This window comes from Macrobrachium nipponense, chromosome 13, assembly GCF_015104395.2.
Source record: "Macrobrachium nipponense isolate FS-2020 chromosome 13, ASM1510439v2, whole genome shotgun sequence".
NCBI lineage: Eukaryota > Metazoa > Arthropoda > Malacostraca > Decapoda > Palaemonidae > Macrobrachium > Macrobrachium nipponense.
In genome coordinates, this window is record NC_087206.1 from 36,173,354 (window position 1) to 36,187,400 (window position 14,047).

The 14,047-nt window shown below is 40.1% G+C and overlaps 1 protein-coding gene across 1 annotated transcript in view; it reads right to left on the reverse strand.

Moving 5' to 3' along the window:
* Positions 1 to 14,047, reverse strand: part of LOC135225741 (uncharacterized) — a 133,731-nt gene that overhangs the window by 12,463 nt on the left and 107,221 nt on the right. Inside the window, exon 2 of the mRNA XM_064265134.1 lies at positions 12,080 to 12,281. Within this exon, the coding sequence (XP_064121204.1) occupies positions 12,080 to 12,281 (202 nt within the window). The remainder of the gene's footprint in view (positions 1 to 12,079; positions 12,282 to 14,047) is intronic.

Here is a 14,047-nt window from a genome sequence, read left to right on the forward strand (position 1 = left end):
TCAATTGGTGGATTTTGCTACTCTTCTAGATTTCCACCATATGAGACTTCTCCCCTCACCATCTGTCAAGGATATCACATACCCCAATTGTGTAAGACCATCTTCAATAGTATTCACAAATGAAGCATCTAAATAGGCTTCCCAATAGTAAATCTTTTCTTCTTCTTACTCACTTATTATCACTTCTCCCATTATGTTCTTAGATTTTCTCACTATTTTAACCAGCTTTTTCTTAATAATCTTCAGTCGCTCCTTCTTTAAAAGCTCTGTTGCTTCACTAACATAATATGATATTTCTGGCATGGTATATTACTCTATTACCTGTAAATCTTCTAACTTCTGGTTCTCTCATAGAATCTAATTTATATAGTACTGCCACTGATTAAGACATTCTACTTTCCTTATGCTCTACCATTACTACGATACGTATAGTACTTAAAACTTTTACTTTCTTGTTCTCCTACTTGTAATTTCCCTTTCAATTTCCAAATTGTTTCCCTTCAAAATTCTTTAACATAGCTAAGATTTTCACTTGCCCAGCAGTTAAAATTCTGAAATTCTCAGGTCGGGCTAATTTTTCTTTGGGTAGGTAACAATGCCCTACCCACTTCTGCGGAAAGAGAAGCCCATTAAAATCATGCATGGGAATGGAGTGGGCTCCTATCATGTAATTATTGGGAAAGATAATAAAAACTTGTTTTATTAAAAAAATTTAATTTTTAATTAAATAACTTACACAATAATTACATAGCTGATTCCCACATTAAGGGATGTTGGACGCATGGACACCTCTACCCCCAAAAATTAGTTATGATAATGAATCTGAGAATAGAAAATGTTACCATCATTTAAGAAAATGTTTGTTTCCTTACCTGACAAGAGAGTTGCTGCAAGAAGATACTGCCTTTGGTTGGCACTCATCTTATTGTGTAGTGGTGTGGCGGTATAGCTGTGGTGCATCTACTACTGTATTGAGAAACTTTGTAGCGAAGGGTAAACAATTTGCCCCTACCCAGGGCTCAGTTCCACAATATAACCAGAAATAAAAACTGTTACCTTTACCCACAAGAATAAAAATATAACTATAATATCACCACAAATCTCTTTGGGTCTATGAAGGTAATGCTTCAAAGTTCTTAGGGGATGAAGCGTTCTCTCATCATTGTCGATCCCCAAAGTTGTCAGACTATCAAGCAAGAAGGAACGAGGCCAGGGTTAGCAGGGGATTCATTCTTAGTCAGAAACCCTACCGATTAAGGACAGGCCTACTCTTTTGTCCAAGGCATGAACTTCACTGATCCTTTTCACTGTTACTAATGTAACCAGAAAAAGGGTCTTTCAAGTCAAGTCTCTCAAAGAAATGGAATGCATGGGTTCAAAGTGAGGCCCAGATAACCATTTCAACACCACATCAAGATTCCGTGACAGTCGGAGACTCCTTTCAGGTGTCAAAGGACTAGAAAAGGTCTGACAAATCTGAATTGGAAGACAAATCCAATCCCCTGTGATGAAATACAGAGCCCAACATGGGTCTATTGCCTTTCATGGTAGAGGTAGACAGGTCCTTAGCTGATCTCAATTACAAGAAAGAGTCAGCCATTTGGGTTATAGTGGTCCGAGTAGAGGAGATTTTGAAAGTACTTCACCACTCTCTAAAGATCTTCCACTTGTTTTGGTAGGTGTTTGAAGATTGTCTTCTACATTTTGCAATAGCTTCTAAAGCTGCCTTTGAAAATCCCTTCATTCTAAGAAGAATCTTGACAGTTAGAAGCCTGTCAGAGAAGACAAACCTTGGTGAAAGCAATGGAAGTGTGATCATCTGAGTAGCCGTGTCTTTTATGGAAGCAGTCTTGGAAAATACAACAGTAGGTCTATGAGGTCTGGAAACCACTCCTTCATCGGCCAAAATGGGCTACCAAAATTGAAGCATTTTGGTGCATCTGAAATTTGTTTATTACCTGTCTGATCAAACTGAATGAGGGAAAGGTGTACAGTTATTTGTTCAACCGCTCAAGGAGCATAGCTTCCATTGCCCAAACAAGCGGATCTGGCTCTGGTGAACAAAACAGGGGGTGTTGATGATTCCGTGAAGTGGCAAACAGATCCACCATCAGTTTTCCCCAAAGCTTCCATAAGTCCAGACAGACCAGAGGATCTAGGGGTCCATTCCGTCAAAACGACTTGTTTCCAACAATTGAATTCGTCTGCCAGGACATGTGAGCTTTCATTGGATGAATTGGGTCACTATTCAATTGTTGTTCTGGTTTGCCCACCAGATAGGGGGGTTCTCCTTTATTTCTAGAGATAGGAAACATGTATGAGTCTGGAAGGATTTTCCTGTTCCAACTTATCCAAGTACTGTACAGTTTCCCCCTGTATTCATGGGGGATAGGTACCAGACCCTTCCGCGAATAGCTAGAACCCGCAAATACTAGTTGAAACCCCTATAACAATGCACCCATCTTGCCTGACGCACACGTCATGCAGTACCCCAGGCTACGGTCTTAGAGCAAAGGGATCTTCATTCATGATAAATAACATATTTTTGGTTTATTAACCCTCTTACGCGGTAAAAAAAAAAGTTGTCTCCCGTGTGCCGGAGGTGTTTCAGAGTGAGCGCGGAAGCGGAAAAAATATTTTTTTCAAAAAATCACAGCGCGCTTAGTTTTCAAGATTAAGAGTTCATTTGTGACTCCTTTTTTTGTCATTGGCTGAAGTTTAGTATGCAATCATCAGAACTGAAAAAAATTATCATTATCATATATAAATAATGCGATATATGATAGCGCAAAAACGAAATTTCATATATAATTGTATTCAAATCGTGCTGTGCGCAAAACGGTTAAAGGTAACAAGTTATTTTTTTTTCTCGTTGTAATGTACACTAAATTGCGATCATTTTGGTATATAAGACATTGTAAAACGATAAAAGCAACACAGAGAAAATATTATCACAAAATAATGCATGATTCATACACGCGGACGTAAACAAAATATTTTTTTCAAAAATTCACCATAAATCTAAATATTGTCCTAGAGACTTCCAATTTCTTTCAAATGAGACAAATGATTGAATATTACTATACTGTAAGAGTATTAGCTTACAATTGCAGTTTTCGACCATATCTGACGAGTTAAAGTGACCGAATGTCGAATTTTTTTTATATATATATTTTTTATATGCAATTATTTCGGAAATAAGAAAAGCTACAACCTTCAAATATTTTTCGTTTTATTCTACATGAAATTGCACACATTTTCATATATAAAACTCTATGAAATGCCTAATATGAAACAGAGCAAATATTCCAGAGAATGGGACGTACGCATTTCGGAGATTTGTGGCGGAGAATCCGCGCGCGGAGGGAAGGAAAGATTTTTTTTTTAAATTCACCATAAATCTAAATATTTTGCTAGAGACTTCGAATTGTTTCAAGATGAAGATAAATGACTGAATATTACTATGACTGTAAGAGTTTTAGCTTACAATTGCGTTTTTCGACCATTTTGGTAGAGTCAAAGTTGACCGAACGTGGTTTTTTTTCTATTTATCGTGATTTATATGCAAATATTTCAAAAATGAGAAAAGCTACAACCTTCAATTATTTTTTGTTGTATTCTACATGAAATTGCGCACATTTTCATATATAAAACTTTATGTAACGGCTAATTTAAAATGGTGCAAACATTACACAATCGCACGTATGATTTTTCGGAAGAGTTACCGAACGCGGACGTAAAGAATATGTTATTTTTTTCATAAAATTCACCATAAATCAAAATATTGTGCTAGAGACTTCCAATTAGTTGCAAAATGAAGATAAATGCTTGAATATTACTAGAAATATAAAAGCGTTTGAGCTTACAATTGCGTTTTTCGACCATTTCGGTAGAGTCAAAGTTGACCGAAGGTTGAAATTTTGGCAATTCATTCGTTTATTTTATGAAAATATCTCAAAACTGATAAAAGCTACAACCATGGGTTGTTTTTAGTTGTATTGTGCATTGAAATTGCGCACATTTCCAATATACAAAACTTTATATAACAGCTAATTTTAAAATGGTGCAAACATTACCACAATCGCATGTATGATTTTTTTCGGAAGAGTTACCGCGCGGACGTAAGGAAAAAGTTTTTTCCTAAATTCACCATAAATCAAAATATTGTGCTAGAGACTTCCAATTTGTTGCAAAATTAAGGTAAATGATTGAATATACTAAAATATTAGTGTTTTAGCTTACAATTGCGTTTTTCGACCTTTATTCGGTAGAGTCAAAATTGACCGAAGGTTGAAATTTTGGCAATTATCGTTATTTATATAAAAATATCTCAAAACTGATAAAAGCTACAATAATGAGTATTTTATTGTATTCTACATTAAAATGCGCACATTTTCATATATAATACTTCATGTAACGGCTAATTTACAATGGTACAAAATTATGTCAAAGTGACGAAATAATTCCAAGATGTGTCACAGATACTTTTTAGTGCGGCAAGAACAAATTCGCACATTGCGCGCCTGCGTAATGATTGTAAACAAAACAACACTTTGATCCATGAACTCCCAGCATCCCCCAAGGACGTGATTCAAAAGTTTTAGGCTGGTAGGCCTATAAGTATTTTTCCGCAAATTTAAAAAAAGAAAAAAAAACTTTGTAAGTCGACGTAAAATACGTCCAGTCGGCACACGGGAGACAAAAAATGTCGACGTAAAATATGTCCAGTTGGCGTAAGAGGGTTAATACCCAAAAAGGAATATAAAATTCATAATAATCATGATTATTAACATTATCCTTGTAAAAAGAGAGTACACATTCGAGTTTCACTATTGACATTCTCTTGATTTTATGTCTCTTTATCTTTGTTTCGGCACAAATTTCATCATGCCAAAGAGGAAAATACAAAGACAACATCTCGGAAAATTTGCTGTAATAAGCAGAGTTAGTGAGCGAAGGTATCATCATTTATGATTAAATTATGATAAATAACATAGTTTTGGTTAATACCCAAAACAGAAATATGCATTCATAATAATCATTATTTATTAACATTGTCTTTATAAAAATACAAAGGAAAACTTCGAATGCCCGACACGGCTTCCGAGCCCAGAAATAGATTTTTCCTACGTCAAAATCCCTTTTATTGACCTTCAAAATCTATCTTCTCACTTAGTTTTAAAGCTATAGCACTGAAATTTGGTATATAACTCAGAAAGACATTATAGAACAATCACATAAAGCCCTTTCCTCCAATTTTTGTTTAGTCTTATTTTTAAAATTTTTTTCCTGATTTATAAGGTTTATTTTTTTACCATAATGAAAAATTCATATCTAGCAAATAAATGACTTTTAGGGAAAAAAAATCCACATTTGATTGGAGGGCTACATCAAATCTATATATGGTAGTAATCCCAGGTCTTAATATTAAATATCAAGGGAGGAGATAGAATTTGAAAAATGCTTATTTTCGGGACAAATCTCCCTAGCGTCACAAAACCGAAGGTCAGAGGCGAAAATCATCTGCGGTTTGGAGATGTCCCAAGTCATCTTATCAAGTGTATGAATATCAAAGTCCTGTCCTTAAAAAATGGCATTAGCTGGCTGGCCCCCTTAAATGAATAATGAACATTTAACATCACTTTTACTTTTATGGAAGACGTTAGTGTATGGAAGACGGAGAGGTTGGGAGAGGGAGGAGGAGAGGTTATTGTTTGGAGGGGGAATTCCTCTCCAAGACTTCATGTATCATGAACCTAACTGGGGTTACTTCTCTACATTTTCAGTGGCACTGTCTGGGGCTACTTCCCCACTTTGTTTTTAACTGGCACTAGGACCAGCTTGAGAGTTACTGGACCACTGTCCCACAATAAAACTGTCCAGGGACATTTGTTTCTGATATCTCTTTGAATTACAATCTGCCTAAAGTGATATAATGCATTGTCATTAAACATGTTAGAGACACGGATTGCAACATCTTTCTCAGGATGTTACCTTTCAACAAAATTTTTAACATCACCACAGATTTCCCATCTGTCGTCTGTTGTTCCTGCTGAAGGTCTTGTAGCTCCTCAGTGGCTAACTCTTCACTCCATAACAGGCACAGGGTCGTCAGGGTCAGGGTCAGCTTAAAATCCTTCAAAATCCCTCTCAAGGTAACACTGGCCACAATTTCTCCAAGTAGAGGTCACTGTCCTGGAAGTCACTCCCTGCCAAGCCTTATCTATGACTTATGCAATTAAAGATATTGAAGTAATCCAGTAATCCTTCCAGAACTCTCTTAGGGTTTAATTCAGTGTTTAAGGTCACTTCAAAGCACCTTTGGAACAATGCCTTTGTGTAAAGTTTCTTGAAGTTCAAGATGATTCATCCAACAACTGGTCTTCCAAGCCAGGAGGATGCACAGGAGCATTGTCCATTACCATGAGGCACTTAAGGGGCAACTGATTATCCTAGGGGTATTTTTTTACCATAGGGTCAAACACTTCATTGACCTACTCGATGAAAATTTGCCTTGTGACCCATGCCTTTTTGTTTCCCTCCACACCTCAAGCAATTTATTCTAAACAACACTGTTTTTCTCAAACACTTGGGGAGTTTCATTGTGATATACCAAAAGGGCCTTCACTTTGAAATCCCCACTGGCATTTCCACAGAACAAGAGAATTCCTGAACGAATTCTTTGGTGGCACTTCAGCCTCAAGATATTTCTGAATTCCTGAATGAATTATTCAGTGGCACTATGTACAGTGAACCCCATTTCAGATTCACGGATTTCTTCTGGAACATATACCCCCTTTATCTACGGAGAACCTCCCGTGATTATCTCACAAAATCAGGAGAGATACATGTCCTTATATACTTCTTCCTTGGCAAGTCAGTACTAGTGAAAAGTTATTGACATCCACATCAAGGATGTCGAATCTTTTCCGAAGTACAGCAACCCATTATCAGGACAAAGTAATGATTGATCTGGGTCATCGATTATAAAGACTAAGGTGCAGGGGATCATGAAGGACTTGAACTTGGCAACTGATGATGAATGATTCAGAGTTCACTACATCTGAGATGGAGTCGAGACATTGATAACCACTTTTTGAAGGGTGATAATAAAGAAGGTCCATGGAAATTGTCTATCCAATTCACCAATACTGGAGTGAGAAGAGATGCAGTCTTGAGAAACAAATCTCTGCCTGACAATTCAAGCAAGGCCATGTATGTCCTAAACAAGAGTCCAGTGCTGTCTCGAGATCTGGGGTCCCTGTGATGGCAAGACAGAGAGCAGTTTCTCATCAGTAGTTGAACCTCGACTGAGAAGAAACAATACTACTTTTATGTGAAAGACTAGGGCAAATGTGGACTTTCGACTTTCACAATTTAATCAGAGAGAAGTAACTCTTACAATTCTGCACAAAGAAAAAGTCCCGTCAATGACACCAACCAGCGAAGATGGCTCCAATCCCTCGATGTTACAGAGGACTGAAAAAATTATTCAGCTATTTCTGTTCCTGCTCGGTGAGAAAGCCTATGCTTGCAAAGAAAGCTGGATAGTCTTTTAGCCGTGAGGACACGGGGATTGTACTACTTGAAGAACCACTCTTGTGCCACAGGCCCTGAAGGTTGGGTCAGGGAGGAACTCCTCTCATTACCTTGGTAGCAGAGTTGGCAGGTTGGGCGACAAGCTAAGTCTTCCGTCATATACTCTCAATTTGGAGTGAACTATGTTTGTTGAACACCTTATGAATAGAAAAAATTTGGAGATAAGTAAAAAGCTGTCAAGTTTGTCTGAAAGTCATTCTGAGTAATCGCAGTGCCCCATGGGTCAGATGAGATGGATCAGAAGACCTACAGACTTCTGTTGTATTGAGTGGTAAACAGAAGGACAAAAAGCAGTTTACTGAGACATATTGCTGTCTGAGGGTTGTCAAATGACACCAAGAGACCTTGGGTCCCTGTGATGGACAGACAGAGAGGTTCCTCATTAGTAGTTACTCTCGACTGAGGAGAAACAATACAACTGAAACAATCTCTGTGAGACAGCAGCACCCTGCCCCTCACTTGACTCCAGAGGCCGATTTACCTGCTTTCATCCAGAAATGTGTTTGCCTGATAGAGCTATCGAGTGCACTAAAGTTACCCTTGAGCACCCAAATGTTAACCACAACAAGAGGGAAATAAAACCCTCTAATTTGGTGATAAATGCGACTACTGTAATGTTGCTGCTTAACACCACCGCTGGGTGTCTCAAAATCAAATCCTGAACCTCTCGGGAGGTCTGAATGGCTGCCTTGAGTTTCAGGAACTGATGAGAAGTTACTTATCATCTCTGTCACATACTTGAAGAAAATGCTCATACAGGTATGCACTATCACTCGGTTGGTGCATCTGACAAAAAGACGCATGTTGTGAGGGGAATATACAAGTATGTACGTATATTCAAAGGCTCCTGTTGATCGAGCACCAGCCTAACTTTATCCCCATCATTCATATGAGGAAAAGAAAAGAGCAAAGGCGAAGCTGTCCCTTTGAAGGGAGGCTTCTATGGCAACAACAGGACACTGAAGACGACTAGCTCCTAGCTGAATTGGCTGTTCCCGAAACGAGAGCAGAGGAAAGGTGGAAGTTCTATGAAAGACAGCCAAGACCCTGATGAAAGCAGGTACTTCTCCTGAAGGATACCTACTACTGGGTCTCGGCTATGTTGTTATCAAGTCCAGAGACTCAACAGAAAAATGACAAATTTTTAAAAGTAAATTGTAATTTCTTAACTTTACAAACTTGAGGTCCTTTACATATTAGGAATTACTTTTGGCAAAGCTGGAAAACGGCCACTAAACTCTTGAACAAGGTGGTTAGGTAGTAACTACTACCATTTGGTAGGTGGGATGTAAACATTCCAGATTGCTTTTGGCCATCATGCAATGCGGACGTGTTTAAGTGAACTCTCTGCCTGACTGTCATTAAATTGATTTCTCCCTCCCTAAGACGAGAGAACTCACCTGTCCTAGGGCTGACTAATCCTTGAGGCCCGAAGGAACAACCTCATTGGCAGCCAGTCACTTCCTCAAGATTGTTGAACTGACGAATCAGTTTAAGAATCTCAAAAGTAGGACCTCTACAGCTCAGGAGTGTCATGTCCTAGGGGAAAGACTTTTCGAGCCTTCCAAGTCGTGGTCCTCCCGAGTTGCTCTTTCTGCAGGTCAGAGACCCTCCTCAAACCCCCATGACCCCTCTCTGACACCCATGCATTAGCATTCCAGTCCTAAGACTGAACCAAGGGTGTATGAAGGGCTACGATGGTAAGCCAAATCCCAATCACTAACCGAAGTCCTGTCCATCCCATGGCTCCCAGTACAGCCCCAGGAGGTTGAAGGAACAGGTGAGAGGGGCCTAGCACCCTTCACAGACCTGCTGGTGGCTGAAGTCTCAGCACAAGAGGAAGGCCGTGAACGATTGTCAACCTTCAGTGACAATCGATGCACAGGTCTGAGAGAGCTCCTGTCAAATGAAGGTGAACGGGGTTGCCCCGAGGGAGCACAGACTCCCGCAAATGTTCCCAGAAGCTATCTTAAGGAGAGAAGATCAACTCACAAAAATGCAAGCAGGAACCAGACCTGGGAGAATAATTGTATACTTTCGGGTGAGAGCGTGGGCCGCCCCAATGACATGCTGGAACCTTCTGTGAAGAACATTGAGTGAAAACCTCCTTCATGCTCTCTCGGGCATGCAGACTCTATAATACATATTGCCCTCACAGGACCCTGTCCTCCAATCAGCTGAGGAGTGGCTCTGGAAGCCACATCTTAGGTCATCAGAGTTCCGGATTGGGGGCAGCGCCTGCACCATGTACATTCTCTCTCTTCTCTCTCTCTCTCTCTCTCTCTCTCTCTCTCTCTCTCTCTCTCTCTCGATCTCCCCTCCTCTCCATCTCTCCTCTCTCTCTCTCCTCTCTCACATCCTCTCTCTCGTCTCTCTCTCTCTGTAGGCCACATTCCAGTCCATGGACTGTCAATGTTTACTGTGGCTGCGCAGGTCCATTGGAACCCAGGCATAAGAACCTTTGGTGGCACAGGTCAGGAAGACCTGCACACACACAGCATTCAAGGGACAGGAGTGTGTGACATATGACATTGCTATACAGGGGTCCCTGATGGGAATGAGCTTTCAGGATGAATCCTTGGAGTCTCGTGTGGCAAAAGGCTCTTCACCAAACATGGGAGACATCCACTGTCTGGTATTGGTGCCTTGGATGTTGGTGAATGTGGGGGAACCACATACATGCACTTGGCTTGTGGAAGCCGCGTCATGGTGATCCAAGCATACACTGCTTCCTTGCCTCAGGTGACCAGGGAGACCCAAGATGCGGGTTCCTGTCCCAGGACAAGAAAGAACAATAGAGGATCCGAATGCTTTTTTCCGTAGAAGACATGCCATGAGAGGGCTGAAGGGCCTTCTTAAGTTGAGAGCAGCAGCCTTTTCCTTCCTAGGTCTGCGCACCTAATGGGACTCTTGGAAGAAGGGCATGGACACCAAGGCAGGAGGTGATGAAAGACACCGATGATGATGATGAAGGTAAACAAGGTCTCTTCTTCAACATCCTTATGGTTGCACTTGTACAACTTCTCTAGGAGGGAATCCTTTTGGCGTCGGAAGACATCGGAGGGGGCTTAAGAGACTGATGAACAGATAATATGATCGAAGGTGTCATAGTCAAAGTTCCTTTGGATCCTGCAACTGAAACCTATTTCCAGTCACCAAAGTAGTTGAGACAGGTGGCAGATTCGGGGCACTAAAGTGCAAAATCAAGCCCCACACCAATGGCTCCCCGAGAAAGCTCTTGAAAAGTCAAAACGTCTTTTTCCTTCCTGCTCTCTCCCAGACCTGCAAATGATGGGTTAGTAGGGGCTGCCTCCAAACAGAAGCCCTCAAGAGGTCATGGTCGGCCTCCACCCTTCCATGTGAACCACACATTGCAGAAGCAACAGGGAAATACAGGGGAGTGACCTCTCCCCTATAATCAGTATGGGGCACACGTTTGCAACATTTTTATGTGAACACTGTGCGGGTCTACATGAATGGAAGAAAACGAAAGATGTTACATCATTGCTTCCCCACACCGGGGCAAATGCCGGGAATTAGGCGTTGGATGATTCTTAGATCAGCATATTTCTGAGAAAAGAACAAGAAAAAATAAGGCACAGAATATTGATCAAGACAAGCAGTCCCCCGGTTATTGGCAGTCTTGGTTTTAAATCAGAGATTTATGTGCCATAACATACCTAACAATGGTGGCCCATTAAACCGAAACGTGGTGCCATAAAGTACCGTAAATTACAGTTTTGGTTAATTAATGGGAGTTCTTGCTTATGAGCACCCCACCAAGAACAGAACCCCCACCAATAACCTGGGACTGCCTGTCTGACACAAAGCACAAGAAAGAGAAAAGGGAAAAAATCGAGATGAAGTGGCAATAGAACAGCTGGCAAACATTTGGGCAGAGGAAGGCATAGAAATGCATCCACTAAGGATGAAGACTATAAGGAAAGTGGTTGTGCAACTTAGCAAAGGGAGGTGGAGAGGGTACCCCTGCGCTGACGCTAACTTCTATGCAAAGACCGATGGTTTGTATTCATGTAAGGATAAACATGTTTTCTCACCTGTCCTTCATGACTGTCAAACAAATACAACTATGTACTGTATGCAGAAATAAAAATATCTAACTTTGCTGGTACATCTATGGTTTCTAACTTTGCTGGTACATTTTTTCTATGGTTAAGTCATACAGTTTTGCAGATATGGCGACATTACAACATTATGATCATGCACTGACAGCCAATTTTCTCACCAATCTTTAAAAAACTGGTAAATGATCTTTGAAACATTTGCAAAGGACAATGTGTACTTATATGCAGAAATAAAATTATTATCTGCTGCAGTTTTTATACACTTGAGCAATAAAGGTGACCAATTTGTTTGGTTGCAACATGTGGCTGTTAAGGAGTACAGGCTATTAATTATTATACTGTACATATTTCTGGGTATTCAAAAAGACAAAATCTGTGACTGGTGCAGTAAATACCTTCAAGTGTTCTGGCAGATCAAATTCAGTTGGACAGGCATCTTCTGTCAGGTGAGTCCTCTGCATACCAGCAGGTTTGAAAATATACTTCGGCAGAAAATGCTTGCTGCATATGCGTGATCCATTGTTTGGCTCTTTATCCCTTCTGCAGTTTCTAACCCAAGTGAGGTAGCGGTCACGCTCTTTGTTCTTGCCAGGAAATCTTAAACAGAAAATTGACAAAAATCAGCCCTGAATCTCATGAGTCACATATTAACCACAGGCTTCCTACATTGATCTGCAGACATTTTCAAGGCATAACTGGACCTACAAGGCTACTCACAGATCTCATAAGAGAAACTTTTTTATTTAATAATAATTACAGCATACAAGTAATTACAATCTGCATTCAATCACATTCATACAGTTGGGATTCAGGGTAGAGTACATTGTATGTACTGTACAGAACCAGATCAATGCATTTTAACCATGACACAGAAGCTATTTGTACAGACGCAAGCACAACTACTACCAAGAGATACATATGTAAAGCTGCGTAAAATGTCACGTTTTATGTTTAATTCAACATATTTTTATAATTAAAAATAAAGTTTAATTTATAATTACCAAATAAGTATATACTACATTAGCTAAGAATTTCTAAGTACCAGTAACTAAAATTTGAAAATTACAGTAGCAATTCTTTTGTTTAGGAGACGGTCAGTAGTCCTGTCCACTACCAGGGGGAATAAGTAAACAACGCAGAAAACCTGCAATTTATTTATGCCTTATCATCCATGAGAGGGGAGGAGGGTGGACTCCCATTCTGTAATTATTTTATTATAAAAGGGATTTTGACGTAGGAAAAATCTATTTCTGGGCGAGGAAGCAGTGTCGCCCGGTGAAATAAGTCCGTTTAGTGTTATTTCTAGTAAAATATTGCTATAATACCAGAGAACTGCTAAATTGGACATGTCAGAACTCTCTGACTCGCTCACCTATAAAAAAAGGTGTCGGTATAAACCTGGGGCGAGTGTTAAACACTACCACAGCAACCACTCCAATTAGCCTTTTCCTCATTAACTTACCAAGTACTAATTCCATCATTGCTAGAAGGTGAGATTCATAGATGAAAACCTATTGCAATTTTAATTGATAACCACATGCTAATTGAAAAATTTGTTAGCATTAACATAATGCTTATTTCCTTACCTGTTAAGAGAGCTATAAGCAGTCGATACTGCCTGGCACAGCTCATCTCAACTAGTAGAGGTGTGGAGTCAGACCAAGGTCACCTACTACATAGTGGGGGGCCTTACAGCGATGGAATGCACTAAGTAATAGTAGAGCACAGACATTGCCCTTGCCCTGGCCGCAGTACCATTAACAACAACACAAAGCCAGAATACCAAAAACTACCAACACCAAAAATTAAAAAACACCACCCTACCAACGATTCTGCAGGGTATCCAGTACCAAGAACCCCCAGAATCCCAAGGACCTAACGGCAGATTAAAGGCACAGAGTATAGTTAGGAATAATGAATTCCTATGTTTCCCCTCCCTAGAGCCATGACAGCCACTACAAATGGGCCCAAGATACTGCAGTCATTAAAAATAGTTTCAATATCACATAAATAGTTTCTTTGCGAAAACTGGCTTAACACAAATCCAATGTGGGTAATTGGTATAATGGAAGATAATGAGAGGTTATACCTGAAAAGGGCAGAGGTGTAACCACAGTTCTAATCTCATGTGCCTTCACTTCAAGCACAGGTAAAACTTCCTCTTGTGAAATGAGGTCTCTCAAGAAAAATGAGAGCATTCTTGGAAAGAGGTGTAGAGGTGTTCTTGACAAGCCCCTCTAAGGTCTTGGGTCCTATAGAGATAAAACTTGAGCACCCTCATGGGGCAAAGAGACCTCTCTTCATCCAGACCTACTGAATCAAACAGGTTCTTAATTGTGAGACCTAGGCCAAGGTCTAGTAGG